The sequence below is a fragment of the Talpa europaea genome, assembly GCF_964194135.1.
Source record: "Talpa europaea genome assembly, chromosome: 3".
Classification (NCBI taxonomy): Eukaryota; Metazoa; Chordata; class Mammalia; order Eulipotyphla; family Talpidae; genus Talpa; species Talpa europaea.
In genome coordinates this window covers 25,876,945-25,900,945 of record NC_140069.1, presented here as the reverse complement: position 1 = coordinate 25,900,945, position 24,001 = coordinate 25,876,945, and the positions used below count along the sequence as shown (strand labels likewise).

Below are 24,001 nucleotides of genomic sequence, written 5' to 3'. Positions count from 1 at the left end.
GCATCTATGTTCATTTCACTTAACGACTAGGTAGGATTACTTTAATTACAGTGGTCTTTTGAAATTATGAAAGTCATTATAATGAAATAAGATAGTTGCTTTCTATTTAAGAGAAATGCCAAGTGGCAGAAGTTAAACAGGCAGAGGTGGTAGAAAGTTTATAGTTGTTCTAATAAAGGCATATTAAATTGGAAATGATACTGAAAGATTTTCATTTTTAGGCATTCTTTTGTGTTAGCATGCTTTTACCTACTTATATCTAAGTAGATTTGGCTCTGACCTTTTTTCCCCTCCATGCATGGGTGCATGTATGTTGGGGTGGAGGAAAAAGATTGTGTAAGAGGGTTGGATGTGTCTTTTTTTTTTTTTTTTAAGATTTATTTACTTATGCATACAAGAGCTGGGTCACAGGCCAGAGATGCGGGGGGTGAGAGGACTCACCAGAGACAGAGTGGGGAGCAGAACAGGCAGACTGACTGAAATACACTCCTGAGGGGAGCAGCGGGTCTGAGGGGAGCAGCGGGTGACACAGGAGAGATCTGCTGCGCCATGTGGGTTTTTCCCTGGCTGGCCGGGATTGAACTTGTGCTGCAGATGTTGTGGATTGCTTCATAGTGCAGTGCTTAACCCCTTGCACCACCATGGAGGCCCTGGATGTGACTTAGTGGAAATCTTTAGAAAGGGAGATCCACAGCCTTTCTCACTCAGATTCGAGAGTGACAACACAGTCTTCTCTCCCCTCCTTTATATTTTGAAATACAAAGCAAATTGGCATGATATTTTTTGCAAATTTGTCAATGTTCGAAGGCAGAAATTTGAGGAGATATACTTTGGTTGATTATAGATTAGAATTAACTATCAATTTGACTAAACTTATAGGACTTGCTAAACCAGATGCAGTTACTGTTCAAATGCATTGATTCAATTATTTCGCAAAGGTAAACTTTATACTTCATATTTATTTCTTATTTTGGTTTTAGATTTTAAAAGTTTAAAATAGACCTGTATGTGTGTGACTCTCACTTCTTTTGTGGAATCAAAGTGTTGGTGACTGGCATTTTGCATAGTCTCATTTTGGATAGTCTCATTTAGGATATTTTGTACTTGAAAAATTAGATACCTCAAGTTTGAGGTCTTTGTTGTCTCTTTTTCCTAATAAATTATCTTTTACTATTTTACATGATTTTACTTGGAGGTATTAAAATTGATTTTGCATGGGGTCATCTGCCAATGTTGGATTCATTTTGAAACGGTTATACATATTGTGTCTCTGAAATACTATAGAAACAAATGATATTAAATATATATATTTTTTACTTTGTTTTACATTTCAGAGTCTCTTGATTTTAGAAGTAAGTGGTGACAAACATGACTGAGTTCTGGCTTATATCAGCTCCTGGGGAGAAAACATGTCAGCAAACATGGGAGAAATTGCATGCAGCAACGACAAAGAACAATAACCTTGCTATTACTTCAAAGTTCAACATTCCTGACTTAAAGGTAAAAACCTACACTGTGCAATAATAGTGGATGAGTTCCCCAGGGAAGGGAGGACAGTTGTCTCTGCCTACATTTTGGAAGGAAAGATATACCCAAATTCCTACAAAAGAAAATTCATTAACAAAATTTAAAATCTACTTTGTTCTTTCCAACCTTCCGATTTTAGGTAGCGAGGAAACAGATTTCAGAAGTAAACTACCAAAATAAAGTAACATTTTCCCAAAATTGTTTTGTACTTTTCTGAAAACTAAATTATGATGAGAAAGTGTATGAAGATATTTGATATATTACCTTCATAAGTATGATTTTCAGAAGTGAAAAATGTTAGTACGTTATATTCCTAGATAATTAGTTTTTCTGTTGTTAGAGTCTTATAAGTCTTACAGTGCTTTCTTTCTTTCTTTCTTTTTTAAGATTTTATTTATTTTTGCATAGAAGAACTGTGATGTAGGCCAGAGGTGTGGGGGGTGAGAAGATTCACCAGAGACGGGTGAATGGGGAGCAGAATACGCAGATCTGCTAAGATACACTGCTAAGGAGAGCAGTGGGTGAGACAGGAGAAGTCTGTGTGGCATAGCTCCCTGGCCGGAGCTATTGTGGCTATTGTGGCAGGCCCTCATGGTGATGGTGCTTAAGAATTAACCACTAGGCCACCAGGGAGGCCCTGATTCTTATAGTGCTTTCTAATGTTGTCCCACTAGCACCTCTTTAATCATACTTGTCAAATATAACTAGTTATTTAATGTAATCTATAACATTTATTAAAGATCAGTAACCTAGCAGCTTTTCAAAGTGAAGCAGGCTCCCAGTAATCAGTGATTGAACTCATGTAAAGAATGGAAAAGATCATATTTATTATTTGCTGGCTAACTAAGTGAGGCTGTTGTAGACCGCACTCATTTTAGACATACTTAAAATTACTGGTTCTTCATGTTTGGGGAATTACGAAATCCTTTGAGATACTAATATAGACTATGCATTTCTTCCAAAACATGCTCATTTACACAATACAGTTTTGTATGTAAATTCAATTATAAGCCCTCTAATGCACAGCCAGAGAACTCCACTGAAGAGCTACTGTTTCCAAAATGCCGACAATAATGTAAGCCAGTGTTATATCAATGAAAAAGAAAAAACACAGAGCCACTGTTGTGAACCGGAACTTCAGATTGTCCACCATCACTGGGCAGTGCAAGCTGAAGCACATGCTTGCCTTTGTAGAATCTTCATGTCTTTAATGGCAGTTGTACCCATGAATTAGAGGATAATCTAGTACAAATAAATGACTTTGAAATGTTTAACAAACATTTTTTAATTATGCTTGCACATAATGAGACAAAATATAGAGAACGTTTGTGGACCCTTCAAATCAAAATGTATCAACTTGTAAAAAAAAAAAAAACAGTGAAAACTAAGTAATAAAATGCTGTATTTTCCTTCTAGGTTGGCACACTGGATGTCTTGGTTGGCTTGTCAGATGAACTGGCTAAACTGGATGCATTTGTAGAAGGGTAATGTACTTATTGCATAGATAGAGTAAGATGAGAATCACTGTACTCAGGCTGCCTGGACATGATCACATGTTTATTATCACATGTATTCTCTGCTTATTGGGATAGTTTTAGAATGTGATGACCATTTTTTTTTCTTTCTAAATCAATTTTTTAAAAAAATTATTTATGCGTACAAGAGCTGGGGTACAGGCCAGAGATTCAGGGGTGAGAGGACTCACCAGAGACAGAGTGGGGAACCAAACAGGCAGACTGACTGAAATACACTGCTGAAGGGAGCAGCGGGCGAGACAGGAGAGCGGGTGAGACCCACATAGTTTGTCATGTGGGTTGCTCCCTGGCCGGCCGGGGATCGAACTCGTATTGCAGAGGCTGCAGATTGCTTCATAATGCGTTGCTTAACCCCTTGTGCCACCAGGGAGGCCCTGTTCATCAATTTTATGAAGATATAGTTTGTATACAATATAATCTACTTGTTTGAAGTTTGATAATGGGATTCTTTTTAATATTTTTGAGGTGTATTTCACATACTTTGCAGTTTATCTATTTGCAGTGTACAATACAGTGACTTTAGTATATTCAGAGTTGTATATCTATCACCACAATGTTAATACATTTTCATTTACTCCCCCAACCCCCAAACATTCTGCTCTCATTAGCAATTATTCCCAGTCCCCAGCTACCTACTAATCCACATTCTAACCATATATAGGTAAACCTATTCTGGGCATTTCATATAAATAGAATTATACAGTATGTGATCTTTTGTGACTCACTGCTTTTGCTTAACATGATGTTTTCGAGCTTCATCTATGTTGTAACACATTTCAATATTTAACTTATTACCAAATAATACTCTGTTGTAGAAATATATAGTACATTTTATTAATTCATTCATCAGTTTTGGACATTTTGGTGTTTCTACTTTTTTGGTGCCATGAACATTTTGGGTACAGAGTTTTGTGTATTCATATATTTTCATTCTCTTTGGTATGTACCATTGAAGAATTTGCTAATGGGAACACAGAGTTTGGGAAGGGTGATGAGTGGAATTGCTTGATCACATGGTAACTCTATTTTTATCATTTTGAAGCTGTTTTCCAAAGTGGCCATTCATTTTACATTATCACCTGTGGTGTGTGAAGGTTCTAATTTCTCCACATCTTTGTCAGCACTGGTTTCAATCTATCTTTTTGATTATGGCTTATATCATTTTTTTCTGAAAATTTTCTTCTTCCCTAGGTTTATAGTACTTCAGCATAGGACTATTATTCAAATTTAGCCCTTTTGTCAGTTTTTTCTGACCCCTGTTGGTTCATGTTGCAGGAATTTTTTAATTTGTCTTCCAATCTACCCTCTCTGCTGTTGAGCATCTGAGTAATTGTCCAGAGTCCTGTTTCAACCATGTCACTCCTCTCCCTAAAGTCTGACCCCACAGGCTGTCCATCTGCAGTCTGGTACTGGCCTACCTTCCTAGCCTACACACCCCTTCCAGAATGACATTTCTGCATGCCTGTTGCTTTTCTACCTTTCCTTAACCTTGACTCGGGCAAGAAAAGACTTTCTTTTCAAGTAATCCTTTAAAAACCATTTCTATGCTTCATTACCCTAATCATGAGCTGTTTCAGCTTTCTCTGATAGTGGCTGGAAATGATGCCTTTTGTTTCATGCTTTTCTGGTAATCTCAGTTGGCATTTACTACAGGTTGAATTGTATTTAGTCATTTGTGTGTTTTGGTGGCTCTCTAGTTGACTTTTAGCAATGCGAAGCTAGTTGTTTTTGTCTTATATGCTTTTATTCCCTACCCCATGTCTGGAGCCAAACATGGACACTGGACTCCAGCTCCTAGGCACCATCTTCCTAGTCACAGTTACACCATTAACTGGGTTTGTTGCTTTGGTTAAATCATTTATTCTCTTTGCACCTTGGTGTCTGTTTGTGAAATGATGGCATGACAAGGTGATAGCTAGGTGCCTTAGTAGTTTGGGCACTGTCGTTTCCTCCACAGCATTGCTCCTTGCCGGTAGCAAATAGTTAATGAATAAATCACAGAGGAATTTGTTCTTCCTCATTATTGTTGCTTATATCCTTTTGCCTGTTGTCTCCCTTTCATCCTAAGTGAAAGCACGGTGTCTGGCATAGGACAGGTACTTGGTGAATATTGCCTCCATGCCTCTCCTTTGTTCTTGGTCTTTGCAGTTGGATTTGTTGCCCAGTTTCTTGGCATATGAAGAATTGCTATTTCCAGACTGTCACTAGCTTCCCATTAATTTCCAGACCAACAAACATACTGCATATAGTCCCCTTAAAACTGTCCAGGTATGGGGCTTCCCTGGTGGTACAAGGGGTTAAGCATCGCACTATGAAGCAATCTGCAGCCTCTGCAGCATGAGTACAATCCCCAGCCGGCCAGCGAGCAACCCACATGGCGAAGCAGACAATTCCTGTCTCACCCGCTGCACCCCTCAGCAGTGTATTTCAGTCAGTCTGCCTGTTCTGTTCCCCACTCTGTCTCTGGTGAATTCTCTCACCCCCTGCATCTCTGGACTGTACCCCAGCTCTTGTATGCATAAATAAATAAATCTTTAAAACAGAAAACTATCCAGTTATTCAGTGGAATTTTGCATATAACAAAATCTTGGTCCAGTTATCCTTAAAATATTGTTTATAGAAGGTAGGACCCATTCATTTTACATTATATAGGTATGTGTAATGGGAACATATTTAGTCAGATTCTTTCATCTTAGAGCATGGACTTTAGGTCTATTCCTGAAAATGATTGTTGGTGTTTTTTTGTTTTTTTGTTTTTTTTTTTTTTTGCTCTCAAGGGTGGTTAAGAAAGTGGCTCAATATATGGCTGATGTCCTAGAGGATAGTAAAGATAAAGTTCAGGAGAATCTGTTGGCCAATGGAGGTAAGCTGACATTTCATGATTTGATACTAACTTACAGAAAGTGAATGACTTAGTGACAAAAAAGAATGTGAAAAAAATCTGTGGCTAAAGATATTAAATGTTATATAGAAAGTAGCAATTATTACTGAATTTGGTAATAGTGTCAGTTTATAGCTTGTCCCCTGAAACACAATCTCATATAAGATAATCTCATATAAAATATAACTGCTTTTATGTGGTTGTCATGTCTTTCCAAAAGCAATATTACTTCTTTTGGCGCCTGTTTATAAATGTGTTTCCAAATTGTATTTCTCAACATTGTTCCAGTTGAATACTTGTTGTTTTTTCTAGCTTTTCAACTGCTAAAGCCTTAGAGTAGAAATTATTAACTTTATTGTGGAGTTATGTCCCTTCTCCTCAAATTTGAATGATAATGACTTTCTCTAATTTCATTTCTTCTCCTTGCAAATAATACTCAATAAATATTTAAGTCAATAAAAAATTAACAGTTTTTTCTTGTTCTTTATTATAATCATGATCCTGATTTAATTGTTTACTGTTAATTTGCATTTTGGGTTGAAGGACAGGACAGAAGGTGGCTGTGTTAACGTAAGGTGCCTTTACTGTTCTTCTAGGTAATTTGCTGCACTAGGGCACTCCATTAGGAGGAATGAAGTTTGGCAGTCAAGGTGTAATGCATTTAAAGTTTCTTTTGGAAGTACCTTCTGACTCATTGGTTTTATGTAAAGAGACATTAAGAAGAGAAAGATTTTTTGATCTGGATTACTCATGCCAGTCAGCCATATTGGCATTGGTTTCCCTGATCTTGAGCCCAGTATACATGTGAAGTAAAGTTTTTTTACTAAATTTTCAGGGAATTTGTTGAACGTTTCTTTGGCTCTACTTTTTTTATTCTTTCCATTTGTAAGTGAAAAGGTCCTGTTTTGAAGATTGTTGAAGTGTAGGTGCCTGGTAACAGTCAACACATGGTTTTAATAGATGAGTTCATTTTTTAGTTTATTTGGGTAAGTTGACAAGGAACATACTTTTGCCAAGTTCTGCTTATTGAGACAATTTGAAGGCATTCCTTAACCTTTTTGTCTCTTTTTCCTACATCTGAGGCTTATCATGGTTATGTACATACACCATTCATTAAGTCATCTAGTCAAAAGGAGCATTTAACATGTAAAATTTTGAGTAAGAAGAGATTAATTTACATTATAAGTTAATTTTTTTAATTAACTTGTGGCACTTAATATAGTTTCATGTTTATTTAATCAAAACTCTTCAGAAATGACAACACCTTTCCTGATTTTCTTAATGCCAGTATCAACATTAAAATCAATTATTATGGGGCCTCCCTGGTGGCGCAGGGGGTTAAACACCGCACTATAAAGCAATCCGCAGCCTCTGCAGCACGAATTCGATCCCCTGGCTGGTCCAGGAGCAACCCACAATGGCGCAGCAGACCTCTCCTGACTCACCCGCTGCTCCCCTCAACAGCGTGTTTCAGTCAGTCTGCCTGTTCTGTTCCCCACTCTGTCTCTGGTGAATCCTCCCACCCCCTGCATCTCTGGCCTGTACCCCAGCTCTTGTATGCATAAATAAAGAAATATATTTATTTATTTATTTTTAAAGATTTATTTATTTATTTATACAAGCACTGGGTACAGTCAGAAGCACGGGAGGGTGAGAGAATTCACCAGAGTCAGAGCGGGGAGCAGAACAGGCAGAAGGACCGAAGTACACCACTGAAGGGAGCAGCAGGCAGCAGGAGAGGTCTGCGCGCCATGTGGGACCCTCGCCCGGCAGCCGGGGATCGAACCGGTGCTGCAAAGGCTGCAGGCAGCTTCGCAGCCCAGGGCTCAACCGTTGCGCCACCGGGGAGGCCCAAAGAAATATTTTTTAAAAATCTATTACTGTGTAGTAAACTCTTAAAAAAAAGTCTGTTGCTTCTCTTCAGTAATTCATTTGTTCCCTTATTTCAGTTGACTTGGTTACTTATATAACAAGGTTCCAGTGGGACATGGCTAAATATCCGATCAAGCAGTCCTTAAAAAATATTTCTGAAATAATTGCCAAGGTAAGATAAAAAATGACATAGATAAGACATGTTGATTTATAGTGACTTTGTTTCATAAATATTTAGCCATGAAATACTTTTTAGGTTCCAATAAGACAGCTTGAAAACTGCGAGTATTCGTTCATCTGTAGGTTCTTGGAAGCTAGCTTTAAGCAAATGGCGTATAATGAAACCAGGTCCTTGAATAGCCTTCTGCAGCATCTTCCAGGAGTGTTTCTTTCTTGTCAATGGTCAAAACAGTATTTTTCAAGGACCTGCTGTTTGTAAATGGGGGTACCCATACTACAGCCTGGCTGAAGAGATGTTAACAAGCATAACACTTTCGTGTGTAGATAATCTGAGTTATATAGTTTCTTATTTACATGCTTAACATAAATGTTGCATCAACATATTGTTTAAATAAGAAAAAAATTAATTATAAATTGTAAGAGTAACAGAGGAAAATTGGAGTCTGGTAAAGATGAGTCCCTTCAGGTGGGTGATAATAGTCACTTTAATCTGTATTGTTATACAGTAATGACTTAAATATTCAACTTTGTGGGTTTTCTGATGCCTATGATGTTCAGTATGGATCCTCTACCCAGAAAAAATGTGCATGTTCATGTCCTACATGATTTTATGTAGTTTCAGGTTGTAAACATCCTGGAACTCATCCATCAACTCACCAAGTAAGAGCTCCTTTTCTCTTTGGTCCTTGAGCTTGAGAGAAAATGTTAAAGTCTTACCAGAAACCATCATAAGGCAAACAGATGAGGATCTGTTAATTGTTTGCCAGTATTTTTATGATTTAGGGTGAAAAGCATGGTTTAAATGAACTGAATCAACTTCCCTTGAGTTCCAGTGGCTTTAGTTGCACAGTGTGCTATATATATGTAAATGAGTAGACTATCAAAGATTTAACTAAAGTCAGTATAATTTAATGAAAATGCAGATTTTGATAATATAGACGATCTTCTTACTATAACTGAGTCTTAGTTTTTTTTGGATCTTATCAAGGATCTAGTCTTCTTACTAATACTGTAAAAGCAAAGAATGCAGGCTCAGAGAGGTGAAGTGACTTACCCCAGGGCCGCACAACTAACTGTGGTAGAGCCACGTTGAGACTAGTTCTTCAGAAGTTAAATCTACTGCTTATCTTTTTGAAAAGTCACCTTTTGTAACATTTCTAAATTAAATTCCATTATAGTTTTAATTTCATTGAGAAAATATTTTGTGTATTAATAGAGTTGTGAACAGTAAAACTATATAACTTAGCTCCTTTTGAAAATTAATCCTTCAGCCTTATCCATTAAAAGTCTTGTAATTAATCTCTAAATCCAGTTTAGATTGGGTTTAGTTTAGATTGGGATTTCATGTACATGGTTTAAGAAGTGTGAATCAGTAAGCTAGTTAAAATGCATGTGGACTAAAACATTATAATCAGTAAAGATTCCTGTGACCATTACCGTGGTTATTAAGAACAAATTAGTTTTTTTAATGACCTTTTTAAGTTGTGCTTTTAAAAATAATAGAATATTCTTACAACGGGATTTTGTATGTGGTGTTTTTTTTTTTAAATTAATGTTTAAGTACAGTTACTTAAACTTATTAATAGAGGCAGATTGAGTAAAATTTTCCCTATTTTTCTTCTTTTTCTTTTTTAAAGGGAGTAACTCAGATTGACAATGATCTGAAATCCCGAGCATCTGCATATAATAACCTGAAAGGGAATCTTCAGAATTTGGAACGAAAGAATGCGTAAGCTCTCTTTTCTGAAAATAGAACACACTTGTTTTTGCTGATATTATAGTGTCACTATTATGAGGATGGCTTTAAGCATTAACTATTCAAGATATGCATTCAGATCCAGAGGGAAGGTTGGTTGGATACTGTCCATGGTGCAAACAGGGCAAGTCATTTTCATTATGAAAAGATCAATACTGGCAGACCAAATGAAGACAGGTTTGAAGGAGATGATTATTGGGTTAACTAACCAAAATTGCCTGGTGTCAAATGATACCCAGGGAGAGAGGGGAAAGCCAAAGTCTTATGCTTAGATGATATAATTCCATAATTATTATGATATTGACTTTAATTGCTACCTAATGAGTAATAATTTCCTAGTTAAGATAATATATGTAATCAAGACAAGAGTTGAGTTACCATAATTAAAGCAAGCACAAAGAGGGATACTAGAGGCAAATTTTGATCAATGTTGACATTTCTTTGGTTGCAGGGTTGGAAAATATTGGTTAAATTTTGACTTCTATAGAAATGTATATATTGTATGTGTGAATATAATTCGTTTGCTATTTTTTTTTTTACTTGTGTTATGAAAGCACATAATTATCAGCCTAATGGTTTCTTTCCTATTCCTCAGGGGAAGTTTGCTAACTAGAAGTCTAGCAGAAATTGTGAAGAAAGATGACTTTGTTCTTGATTCAGAGTATCTCGTCACATTACTGGTTGTAGTTCCCAAGTATGTCTTTTTATTATGAAAGGTTTTTATTTGTTAAAGTAGAAGAAAAATGTTAGTGTGTAATATTGTAATTTTAAGTTTTCCGTAAAACCCAGTGTAAAGGGAAGGTCACCTTGTCATTCATTCTGTAAACCAACATGTGCTCATGTCACACATATAGTAGAATTTTTTTCATAACCTGGTAATGGAGATGTTACTGCACATTCAGATTCCATATCACGTTTAGCAGCTTAGTAGCGTTAGCTCATTAAAAAATTAAGTAATGCTAAATTCTTTTTATTATTATTATTATTTTTTAAAGATTTATTTATTTTTATACAAGAGCTGGGGTACAGGCCAGAGGCGCGGAAGGGTGAGAGGATTCACCAGAGACAGAGCGGGGAGCACAACAGGCAGATGACTGAAATAAACTGCTGAGGGGAATAGCGGGCATGACAGAAGAGGTCTGCCACGTCATGTGGGAATTTTGCTGGTCACCCAGCAGTCAAACTGGTGCTGCAGTGGCTGCAGCAAAGGCTGCAGACTGCTTCACCACGCTGCACTCAACCCAATGTGCCACCAGCGAGGCCCAATGCTAAATTCTTAATAAATATTTTAGATTTTTCAAAATAGGAAACTTTGTTTTGATTTTCTGAAAAATCTTTATGACTGACTAGAATAAATTAAACCCTGTAGAAGCAAAGGATCAGCAAATTTTTCTCTGTCAAGGGCCAGTTAGTATTTTAGGCTTTGCACATCATATGATTACAGCTATATAACTCTACCTTGTCGACTTTGTGTTTAGAGCTGAAAGCATCCATGCACGATATATAAACAAATGAATATGGCTGTGTTTCAGTAAAGCTTTATTTACAAAAGCATAGTTTACGGGATTAAATAACCCTTTAGAATCTCCTTTAGATTAGGCTCGTATTACTTAACATTTGATCATGGTTAATTTTGGTAAAATCAAAGCTCTGTACACTTGTAGGAATGCTAGAACTTTGTGAGAGAGAGAGAGAGAGAGAGAGAGAGAGAGAGACTGACTCTGACTGAGAGACTGTTAATGCTTTCACTTTTGATTTGCCTGAAGTGTCACTATTGGGCTATTTGGTAGGGAATTTGGAAACTCTTCAGAGCATCATCTCTATGCTCTTCATTTTTGTTTGGTTAGGAAACTGGGAATATTGGAAACTGATGTCTCCTGGAGAGTGGTGGAATGCACCTCCGTGGAATCTATAGTGGCCACAACATTATCTGACTTTTGCTTTTCCCCTTTCCTGAAGAGAACAGGCTTTTCAGTTTTCTTTGCACACATGAAGAAGGGCTTAAAACTAGGAGTTTGGCCTCTACGGTTTTATTTTGTGTTTCAGTTGTCACCCATTTTTGCTATACTAGAATGCTGATTATAATCAATTTCTGTGTTTCTATGATATGTTGGAAAATAATCTTTGCCATGATCAAGGATTTGTCTCATTGAACTTTTATTTTAAATTAGTATTTAAAACCAGAAATATTCATAGTCCTAGGGTAACTTATATAATGAATTATTCTCTACCTCAGCCCACAGATACTGTAATTCTTCATTTTAAAGAACAATTGTATTTTCTCTCCCCACATCCCCAAAAGCCAGGTCTTTAGAAAATGTTACTGCATTGTGTTCAATGGCAGTGCAGCTTCCTGACACTTCATTCAGCATTGCCTAATACTTTGTGCTATCAGTAAATAAAGTTTCATCCAGCCCTTTGTAATGTCCAGGGCATAGAAATGATGATTTCAGCTTGACATTTTTCTTTTTTTTTAAATGAAGTGATGTAAATCAACCCTAAAGTTTGAAAATAATTTAGAATCTATGCTCACCTTCTTTTCTCAGCTCTTTTGCAGTAGTTACTGGATATGAGAGTGGTGAGTTGTATTTCCCACTTCACTCAGTATATTTAAAATTCATGTTCAGTAAGAAACTCAAATTTTTTTCTGTTAAATAGATTTGAGGTGTGCTGTAGCCCAGTTTCCTATTTGTCCCTTAGTTTTCTCTCTTTCTGGATATGGCAGGAAGTAGGACTTGTTTTTCTTTTCTGGTGCTTATTGTACCTTTTCTGCAGGTTAAACCACAATGATTGGATTAAGCAGTATGAAACACTCGCTGAAATGGTGGTTCCAAGGTCTAGCAAGTAAGTAGTTGTCTTTGTAAAACTTGTCTTTCCTAGAATTCCTTTTCTAGTTTGGATGGTGGGTTGGGAAATACCTTTGCTATCTTTCCTTTGTGATTTTAGAACCATCTTCTTCACTTTATAAATTAGTGAGTTATCTTAACTCCTAGTTATCATAACTTTAGAACTGGAAGGGGCATCGCACAGTCTGATTGACCTACTCATGTTTATAGATACAGAAGTTCGAGGCCACAGAGCTGAGGTAGTTTGCCCAGAGTCACACATCACGTTAGTGGCAGGGCTAACACTAGAACCCAGGTCTCTGGTATGGTACTTTTTCTGCTACACTGTGCTACCTTCAGAAAACTATTTAATATTTATTGCATATGTAGTATATGTCTGTAATTCTTCATTTATCTTGCAAAGAAAGTGCACCAAAAATGGCTGCTGGGGTAGCATATGGAGCTCCAAATATTCACCATCACTTTCCAGGGAGCACAGAGTCTAACTGATCTGTACTTGCTTTTAAGAAAACCCAGCCTTTTATTAAGAATTTTTAAATTTATAGGTTAACATCTATTGTCTGATATTTACATAAATTCTGTACAGTAGTGTGGCAATTAGCATTCTTACTCTCCTAGATGAGAAAGTCAAAATGCAAAAGAATTGAATAGTTGCTAAGGCATATGGCTGTCTGTGTGTCCAGTGGCAAAGTTAGGACTAGAACTTGTGTCTTTTAATACCAGGTGCTATACTCTGATGCTATGCCGTGTCTTTTCCCCCTCTAGTCTGCCATTCCACGCAAGATGTTCTTTGAGAAAGTATTAAATACAGTGTATATACACCACCAAAAGATACTGCATATGTGCCTTAAGAGGTGGCAGTACAGTGAAGGAAAGGTGGATGAGAAAGTAGAGAAGTGGTGTTAGAAAGGTCAGGCCCATGCAATATTTTCTTTTCCAGTTTCATTGTGTCATATGGGAGGTAGCTTAGTATAATGGAAAGAGTCCTCGACCCAGGGATCTGAGTTCTATTGCTGGTTCTGCTACCACCTTGCTGTGTGATCTGGGGTAAGTCTTTTAACTTCTCTGGGCCTCATTTTCTTTGTCTGTAAAATGAGTGTAGTACTTTCCCTGCACATCTTGTGAGGTTGTTTTAAAGCTTGATAAGTTATAAGAAACATATGGTAATATGGTTATTATTGTAGTTTCACAGGTGTTGAGTTTTAGAGAACTAAACCACAAACTTGTGCTTATTATGAATTGTTCCCATTTAGAGGAATAACTTCTATTCACTCCAGCCCTTCACATGCTGAGTTGGAAACTGAGATTAGTTTGCACTGAAGTTACTTCTATCTTATACCTGTGTGCTCTGTAGGACATTAAAGCCGGGAAGATTGACTTTGTGTCTGCGAGGCAGGGTGCGGAGGAGACCATGGACCCACTGCACACAGAATGTTCTTGAAAGTTGTACCTATGACAGGCCCACGTTTCAGGGGAGTGGTGTGTATGCTAGCTAAAGATTGCTAGTCTCAGATTTATTCTGTAAAAAGAACTTTAAAAATACTACTTTAGAGACTTTTATATTTTGAAATATACTTCAGTAATTTAAAGGAAAAAAATGTCAGAACCTGTCTTCCCACTGAGAGGTCCCCACCCTTACTCACTGAGAGAAAATATCTGTTGTACCAGCTCCTCAATTCAGAAGACATTTGGAATCACTAACTTGAAAACCTACCTGTTCACATGTAATCACTGAGAACAGTAGCTCCGCGTGGCACACAGACTGTGGGTTAGGTTTTTTTTTGGCCCACTATTCAGAAAAATCCTTATAACCTGATGCTGGATTTTTTGCTCTTCACATTACCATTTTTAAGTTACTACTATGTACTAGTTGTTGTTTGGGTGCTTTATTACATAGTAATCCTCTCATTCTTGCTTCCTGGCATACTTGAATGATTACTCTTCAAGCAATGAAGATGAAAGTGCAATGTTGAAGCAAAAAATAGATGGAAAATACCACTTCAAACCTTTTCAAGTGGAAAGAGACAGTTCCGTTTAAAAAAATAAACATAACTTAGATATTTTTAAGATATCCTACACAAGTTTTAATACATTGGCTAAGGTGGAATATTGCCTTTTTTGTGTCATTAAGTACAGGGATGGATATTATACGAGTGCATGTCAAAGTTACAGCCAAAGAAGTGGAGGGTCAGCGGCTGTTCTCCTTTTTGTTGAAAAAGTGTTGGAAAGAGATGCTTTTTCTCTTATGCTCTCAGAATTATCACCTCCCTTTTGTTTGTCTACATTTGCTGCTTTGCTCTGGTTTTGGGTCATGGCAGATGGGCTCTTACCTCTCTCCCCTCATTTAATTTTTTGTGTCATTTTTGCTTCACAGTACTTGGTGGAGCCATGTGAAATTGCCATTTTGTAGGTTAAAAAAACTCAGATATCAACAATTTTATATCATCAGCCTGCTTTAAACTACCCTCCCCTCCTCACACCCACTGGTGCTGCTTCAGTTTAGAACGGCCACTGTCTCTTGCTTGGACCATTGCAATTATCCTTAGCTGGTTTCATTCTCATATTTTCTGCTTCTCATAAGTCTTCCACACTGCTGTGCTTTTCATCTTGGGTGGTCTGCAATACCTATTTAAAACCCTGCTCTTCCTTACACACACACAAACACACACACACCCCCTTATTTCAGGCACTTCCCTGTAGGCATCATGTTATTCTGCACCTAATGCATGTGTGCATGGATTTCTGCTTAGAATGTTCTCTCCTTTGCTTGACTTTCACACTTCTACTTCTTGGCATCGCTTCTTTGTGAAACTTTTTTGAGTCCTTTCAGAGAAAGTTATTGCTCCAGTTTTTCGCCCCAGTGTATCACTCACACCTTCTGTTATAGCACCTATAGCTCTGAATTGTAGTTACCTATTTATGTCTGGTTCCTTTATTAGACCTGTGCCTTGAGGTTAGGGAGCCATGGCTTATTAGTTTTTTAATAAAACTAATTTTATTCCCAGCAAGAGCTGGGCATACTTGTAGAGGTTTAGTGCTTGCCAAATGACTCAACTCCATTTTACTGAGACTTGTGGTTCACTGTTTAATACAGTTTTAAGAAACACCTTTTCTGGGGAGAAGGAGGAAAGCAAATGGCTTCTATTTCTTTATTTTTCCTTAATTAAGTAGCACAGTAGGATTTAGTCATAAAAACAACTGAATTTTCTCTTGGCTTCTTTGCCCATAGGATTTGAGCAAGCCAAGCAGATTAGCTAAGGCCCAAGCCTCTGCCTGACAGATAGGTCCTTGACAAAAGACATCTTACCTGCCTTTTGAAAAAGGACCCTGTCAAGCATCAGATGCTTTTCAAAGGGGCTTCAAAAAGTGGAGGGTGATGTAAGTTTAAAAGATTGATATGATGATGGTGGAATATTGCCAATGGCTTAGTTAAATTGTCAAGTTAAATTGCATTTGTTTTGATCTTAACCAGTTTGCTTGTTAACTGAGTCAAACTGGCAAACCAAAAGATCATTTAAGGTCTTTTATCAAGTTCTAGCCACTTGGCTTTGGCCTTGCTTTGGATTTAATAGGCACTGGGAGTAAGAACTAAGGGTAATAATTTTGAAAGGAGGAGTAAGCATTCTGTAGTGGCTGAGTTTCTCCCCATGTCAGTGATGAAGTGATCAGTACTATTGAACAATTCACTGTGTGACTTCATGTAAGAGACTCTGCACATGAAACTCTCTGTGTAAGTTAGCTGCAGGTCATATTGAGAGCCAAACTAGGATTACACTGTATGTGAGCTATACAGTTTGTCTTCCCAAACTGAAGTTTTCCCCACAAATTTACACAGCAGTTCAAATTTCCTGATAGTGTGTCTGGAAAGGTCTTTCCAGTGAGGTTCATGAAAATTGTGACTAGATAGAAGTTCTGACCTCACTAGAATCTTCTGAAGCCTAAGCTGGAGCCCTGAGATTCATAGAGTGTTTTTCCAGAAGTTAGCCAGTTGCGTTTTCCAAAATTTATGGGAGAATAGGAAAGATCTGAGTTCAGTGGTACTGGCAAGGCAGAGAGGGTGGGCCAGGGCTCTGTGAGGCCCAGCTAGACTGGAGAGAGTAAAAGAGAATGGTATCCAGCAAAGAGGGTGCTGACCAAGGAAGCAAGGAGATTCTGGAGACAGACCAGCTACTGGGAAGTTTTGCCTTGGCCAGCCTAGCACTGACCGATATAAAAACCTGACTTTCAGAGTTTGGATGCTTTAGTTGAGTTAATGTTTAATTTCATTGGTTAAGGAGAAGTAAATGTATTTATGAACTATGGAGGGATTGTAAATAAAAACTTCATAAACATTCAGAGTCATCAGCATTAGAGGCGACACATACGAGTAGCATTGCGGTGGTGTGGGAAGGGCTGCCATCTCCTCTTGGACCTTCTCCTCCTTCCTGTTTCTAAATTCTGCCCTTAAACATGAATGGAAGTAATAAATATAAATCTGTAAATGGCTTTGTCTTTTTTTCCATAGTGTTCTTTCAGAGGACCAAGACAGTTACCTTTGTAATGTCACCTTGTTTAGGAAGGCAGTTGATGACTTCAGACACAAAGCCAGAGAAAACAAGTAAGATTATTACTTTTTAATTTTGTGTTTGTTAGATCACCCATACATGGTATGGATAATTTTTTTTTTCCTTGAAATTTAGATTCATCGTTCGTGATTTCCAATATAATGAAGAGGAAATGAAAGCAGATAAAGAGGAAATGAACAGGCTTTCTACTGACAAGAAGAAGCAATTTGTATGTGTTAATATTTAATATGATCAATGTTAAGTAGAAGAGAAGTGGTATTGCTTTTCTTCAATTTAAAAAAAAAAGTTTCCCTAATTTTGCTTTTGAGACATTTTTTTCCTATTAAAATGAATTTTCTCTTAAGCTAAGATCTATGACTAGTTTCTTCAAATACATACTTTAAAATTAATTATTCCTTCTTAATCCATATCAGAAATTGATTTTAAATTTAGAGTTTGGGTTACTTCCCCTGAGAGAGAGAGGAGTTGTTTTAGTTAAGCAATATCTTTTTTCTGTAAGAATTTTCATTTTCTTGAGGCAGGATTTTTTAATGCTGCAGTGTTGTAAAAAACAGTTTGTATTTAAGATGTGGAGAGTATGTTCTATGTAAAATGGGGAACAGGGATGGAATTGTGAAAGTGAACTTTCTTGCCGTCTTCAAGTGCAGGATAATTGTGAAGGGTAAAAGCTTGTATGGAAGGGGATACATGATGAGTGACAAAATATTTCTCTTCTCATACAGAAGAAAGTAAAGGCTGATTCCATATTAGTTGGGAGAAAACTGACCCTAACCAAGTAATGTCCAAAAAAATGAACCAAAACCCCTTTTATTTATTTATTTATTTATTTAATTACTTTTGTATAGTTTTTATTTACAGAATCTTCTAGTGTCTGGTTTCTAGTAGGTGTTTCATGAGTAAATATACACTAGAGCCTTATGCTACAGATAGTGTGAGTTTTACCCAATCACCTGCACTGCACCATCATATACTAGAGGTTCTTTCTCTTCAAAGGAAGAGAGAGAGGCACTTCCAGATCTGGTTTCAGGCTTGCTTGGAGCATAGCAATTCCAAAATGCTTATTTAAACCCATTACACTTTTTTATTTTTGCACCAGACACCACTAATTTTCCACACCCTCAAACAAGTGCTGCACCACATCCCTGGTCCCTGTAAGGAGGTGAGGTCTTGGCTCCTTGCCTGCCTTTCCCTTCTCTGTAAGGCTGCATGACAAAAGCTCCCCTTACTCAAGGTTTCTAAATATGGAGCATCCAAGTGGGAAAACTGGGACCATGGATTTAAGGGTCACTGGAGGCCACAAAGACCTCTTACCTCTTTACAAGCCCTTCTCTGTTCCTGCATTTCACATCTCCCCAGTCTTTGCATGGGAGAGGCCTCTGATAGAGATCCCAACACACAGAAGCACACAGAAGCACAATCCCAGAAACTCTGGAGAAGGAAGGTGCAAACATTATACTTCTGGCCAAAGGAGACTAGGGTGGGGTCAGAAGACATTTAAAGAACAGATGTTTTAACTAAGATTTTCACTTTTTGCGATTATCTTTATTGCTTATATTAATTGGTACATGCAGTTGAGCCTACTGATGTATTCTAAATAACTGTTAGCTGAATTGATTATTATGTCAATTTTAAGAATGGAAGGGGGGGATTTAGGATACCCTTTTGAAGAGGTATTTTTATTTACTACTGGAAATCATACTAATATTTTAAGTTCTAATACTTACATTGTATAATAGAATCATTAATTCACAATGAAGAGTTTTAGAAGTCTAGATCAACTTTCAAATTTTATAGAAGAGAAAAAACTAAGAGACCGTGGGGTATTAAAAGACTTACCTATATAATTTTCATTGTTTCTGACAAGTGTTAAGTTGAATTCTACTTTAAATGTATGAAATGTTTCAGAATATTACATAGTAAATTCAGATTTTTATATTTTGGTTTTCAAATTTAGGGTACCCCTATATTCTGTGCCAGTTTAAACTACTTTTTCTGTGTAGTGAGTAAGTTCAAGGAATTTTAGTGTCTACTGAGATTGCAGAGTAGTAGTTAAGCTTTCAGTCTAATTTCAGGTCATTATCAAGGATAATGAGAATGATGAAACATTTTAAAGTGAATTATAATGTGATACAGCGTCTTACTAGATAGTCACTCCTTAAAATTATTTTCTTCATCTCATTTCTAATTGCCATTTTCCAGACCAAATTTATGGTGGATTTTTTTTCTCCTTTTTATAGGGCCCACTTGTGCGGTGGCTGAAAGTAAATTTCAGTGAGGCGTTTATTGCATGGATTCACGTGAAAGCATTAAGGGTTTTTGTGGAGTCTGTTTTAAGGTAAAGAAAGTTAATTGAGAAACTTGGAACTAAAGAGGTCCCTTTATATTGGATCTCTTTATCATAAAGTACAGTTCAGTAATAGGAAACTGATTTGGAGAAACTAAAAGGTTGGTCATGAGAGACAGATTGTCAATTTCATATGCTTATTACGTGCATGTTAGTCTTGCCCTAACACCAGGTTAGGAAAAAGAGATCTATGCTACTGTAGTTTCTTATGTGGTTAATTAATTTAAAAAAAGATTATAAAATATTAGTTAATGCTTGTTTAATAGATCTTTCAAATATTTTACATATAATTTGATACATAGTATACTAATGACTTTTTTGCAGTCGTCATTTCCTATTAGCCTAAAACATTATTAGTTTGAGATCCTCTCTACATGTTATTCACATGAGAAATAGTTAAAAGTACTTATCTTCAGCCATGCTCACTATTTTTAAATTTCTTTGAATTTTCAAAATAGATGTGGGTAATTTCATGTTATTTACATGGGTGGGACTAGAGGGAATTATGCTAAGTGAAATAAGTCAGGAGAAAGACCAATACTGGATGATTTCACTCCTGTGTGGACAAAACAAAGAAACAGAGAACCAAATCAAAACAAACCCTGAAGTGCCTCCCTGGTGGCTTAGGGGTTAAGTCTCGGTGCTATCACTGGCCCGGCCAGGAAGCTGACCCATATGGTGCAGCAGACCTCTCCTGTCCTGCCTCTGCTCCTGTTAGCAGTGTATTTCAATAGATCTGCCTGTTCTGCTCCCCACTCTGTCTCTGGCGAATCCTCTCACCCCCCCCCCCCACCTCTGGCCTATACCCCAATTCTTCTGCACAAAAATAAATCTTTTAGATGAAAAACAAACCCTTGAAATCTTTTTTTTTTTTTTTTAAGATTTATTTATTTATTTATACAAGCACTGGGTACAGTCAGAAGCGTGGGAGGGTGAGAATTCACCAGAGCCAGAGCGGAGAGCAGAGCAGGCAGAAGGACAGAAGTACACTGCTGAGGGGAGCAGCAGGCGGCAGGAGAGGTCTGCACACCATGCAGAACCCTCCTCCAGTGGCCGGGGAGCAGCCGGGGATCGAACCGGCGCTGCAGAGGCTGCGGGCAGCTTCGCAACCCAGTGCTCAACTGCTGTGCCACCGGGGAGGCCCAAACCCTAGAAATCCTACTGTAGAATTGAGGTACCAGATGGGAAGGGAGCAAAGTGTGGAGGACTATGGGTACTTTGGAGGTGGGTGTGTTGTGACAACATACATCTGAACAGGTGTCAGTCTGAGTCATGTAGTGTTGCATACCAGCGTTACCTTGGTACAAATAAAAAAAAATCTCATGTTGGTTATTATGTCGAAGGTATCTGCAGGTTTACATATTTATCACTATTTCATAAGGGTATTATTTGTAGATCATCTTAAAAGTTGAAGAGTAATTACTCTCGAGACAATTTGCCCTCCTTTTAAAGAAGGCTTTCTAGTGGGCAAGACTAGAGAAAGTTTGGATTTCTAGGTTTATTAAACTTACAAATGTGTTCATTAAAATGAGATTCCTTCTCCCTGTTACCTGTGCTTTAGAAAATCTGTGTGTTTGCTTGTGTTATATACTATTATATTTCTGCTTCTTCTTAAGGTATGGCTTGCCAGTAAATTTCCAGGCAATGCTTCTTCAGCCTAATAAGAAAACAATGAAGAAACTAAGAGAAGTATTACATGAATTGTATAAACATCTAGACAGCAGTGCTGCAGCCATTATTGATGTGAGTGCCTTGTTCATAGCCTGGTACTACAGGAACTGGAATAATTTCAGAAAAAAAGTGCTGGGATAGGATAGATAGAAAAGGAGTGGTAAATACCTTGATACATTTTGAGGTCCTCAATTTGTTAGATAAATACAGCAGGTAATTTGCCTTATGTATCCTGTCTTATGCTAGTTGGAGCTGTGCTTTGCTTCCTGGTATTTCTAAAACCTAGTCATAAATCAGACGTTTATACCTGTAAGAAATACAGAAATAACCACTTACACTACTTTTTTTCAAAAATTATAAATTGCGGAGAGAAAGAAAATAGTTATTTTGACTTTATTTGGTAGAAGCCGTAGAGTCGATAGGTGATTTTAAAAGGAATTTTCACTTTTCTAAGACAGTATGTGTTTTTATCTTTTAAACAAAAGATATGAACAAAGTGGATTTTTTTTCATTTGTGGCTGTTTTTTAAAACTTTCATGGGTTTTCATATTTTTTCTTTCAAATATCACTGATTTTTCTTTTAGGTTGGGATGGTGGTGTCTCACATACATTATTAGAACCCACAAATAATAATTTTTTTTTTTTAAAGGTATGATTTTTTTTTTTTAAAGATTTATTTATTTATTTATACAAGCACTGGGTACAGTCAGAAGCGCAACGCGAGAGGGTGAGAGAATTCACCAGAGCCAGAGCAGGGAGCAGAGCAGGCAGAAGGACCAAAGTACACTGCTGAGGGGAGCAGCGGGCGGCAGGAGAGGTCTGCGCGCCATGTGGGACCCTCCTCCGGTGGCTGGGGAGCAGCCGGGGATCGAACTGGCACTGCAGAGGCTGCGGGCAGCTTCGCAACCCAGCACTCAACCACTGCACCACCGGGGAGGCCCCACAAATAATAATTTTTTTCTTGATAGAAACAGTTGCAAGAAGTGACTGTACATTTTCATTTTTACGGAATTATTGATAAAATACTAGGTCTAACTATTTGAAACATAATTTCAAAGCAGAAGGTCTTATACCATGCATATTTAATAAAGGCTGTTTTGAAAACCACACATGGTTTATTTTTTAAAACATTTTATAAGACTTGTATCCCATAAACTCAACCCTAACTCTCAGATGGTGAAAACAGTTTTCCACAATACACATAAGGGATGTGTACACACACACAGGCTCTGCACACACAGGCCTTGGGGTCAGAGAAAGCTTGAGTGTCACTCTGCTACTTGCTGTCTGTGTTCCTGGAGCAAGTCAGCCTGAGCTTGTCTTGTTTCCTCATGACAAAATGGAGATGACAGTATCTAACTGGGGTTAAATTAGCATAAATGCATGAATTTAACCTAGGGCGGGTGTTCAATAAGACGGTAAATGGTAAGACTGTTTTCTTATTTCTCTAAATACATACTTGAACAATTATCCGTTTTTTCCATAGGCTCCGATGGATATCCCAGGCTTAAACCTGAGTCAACAGGAATACTACCCCTATGTGTACTACAAGATTGATTGCAACTTGCTGGAATTCAAGTAAAAATGCACTCTCCCGACAATCCTGTCCTTGTGATGGTGTGTGCTAACAGAAATAGGCTGCAATATGACAGTGCTTTAACTCTGTTTCTCTTTGCTTGCTTCTTACCCCCATCCTGGTGAGTCCTCCGATAGTAATCTACTTCTCAACATTTTCTTTTTAAAAGAAAATATGTGTCTTGTTTCTTTTTATTGATCAGGTCTGTAAATGTGTACTAAAAAAAAATCAGAGTTTATTTATAAACAGAATAGTTTATTTAAAGAGAAGGCCTTTTCTCATCAATATCATGGTATGCATTAATTCCATTCGTTACTGTTGTGCACAGAAGCCTGTTTACAGGAATGGTGTAGACATTTATGCCATTTTGTTCACTGTATTTAGTGTAGACATAATTGTTCATAGTTATTGAATTGTGATGTAAAGAAATGTGATGATATTCAAGTATGTGATTTCTGAATGTTTCAAATTACAATCTCTGAGCACTGTTGACACCCCACAGGAGAGAATAAAATTGCCTGTGCAAAGGTGTATTGTGGTGTGTGTAACTTCAGAAGATTCCAGTTCAGTATGAGAGTTTAATAAATGCCATCAGAGCCGCTTGCTATGATACCCTCAGGGTTTTGTTACATATAGAGGTGTGACCATTTATGTCTGACTTGCATATGATTTAAATGTGCCAAATTTGGGTCAGAGACAAATTTGAAGATTATTTTTGAACATATAATGGTATTTTCATTTGGGCACTATAGACTGAGTTTTTTTCAATAGGAAGCAGGGCCAATTTAAATAAGAAGCAGGGCCAGTGAAGAAAGTAGAACGATGCAGCTTAGTCATTTGTTTTGTCTATGTCTTTGACACATGCTCCCTTTTCATGATCTATGATTATAAAAGCCTTTCTTTTGACATTTACAGAGGCATTGCTGGCCTTTAAAAAATCGCTGAGTTAATGACTTAATTCAGCATCATGGAGAGTTTTTAAAAGAGGGTTTGTGGTGGTGCTACCCTCTGTGCACTCACAGTCTTGTAAATGGGAGAAGGAAGTTTACGTTTTATTTTAAGGGCATTACGAACTATTTTATTCCCTCTAGGAGCTTAGTCTCCAAAGTCCTTTGTACTTAAAAGTAATTGTAAACTACAATCAAATACACACGTCTGTAAGGTAAAATGTGAGCGGTGACTCCCTCCTCCCCCAGTTTCTTCTTCCTACGGAAGTTTATGTTTTCTCCTGGGCTTTTTTCTGTGTCT

The 24,001-nt window shown here is 37.3% G+C and overlaps 1 protein-coding gene across 1 annotated transcript; it reads left to right on the top strand.

The window, feature by feature from the left end:
* Positions 1-1,368: 1,368 nt before the first annotated feature.
* On the top strand, positions 1,369-22,759 carry ATP6V1C1 (ATPase H+ transporting V1 subunit C1; the record flags this gene model as incomplete). The annotated part of the gene is made up of 12 exons (XM_084230793.1): positions 1,369-1,500; positions 2,944-3,011; positions 5,840-5,925; positions 7,893-7,987; positions 9,633-9,724; positions 10,347-10,445; positions 12,527-12,595; positions 17,102-17,194; positions 17,277-17,370; positions 19,400-19,497; positions 21,123-21,249; positions 22,664-22,759. The coding sequence occupies 12 exons, from the start codon at positions 1,369-1,371 to the stop codon at positions 22,757-22,759; spliced, it is 1,149 nt and encodes a 382-aa protein (XP_084086919.1).
* Positions 22,760-24,001: the final 1,242 nt, after the last annotated feature.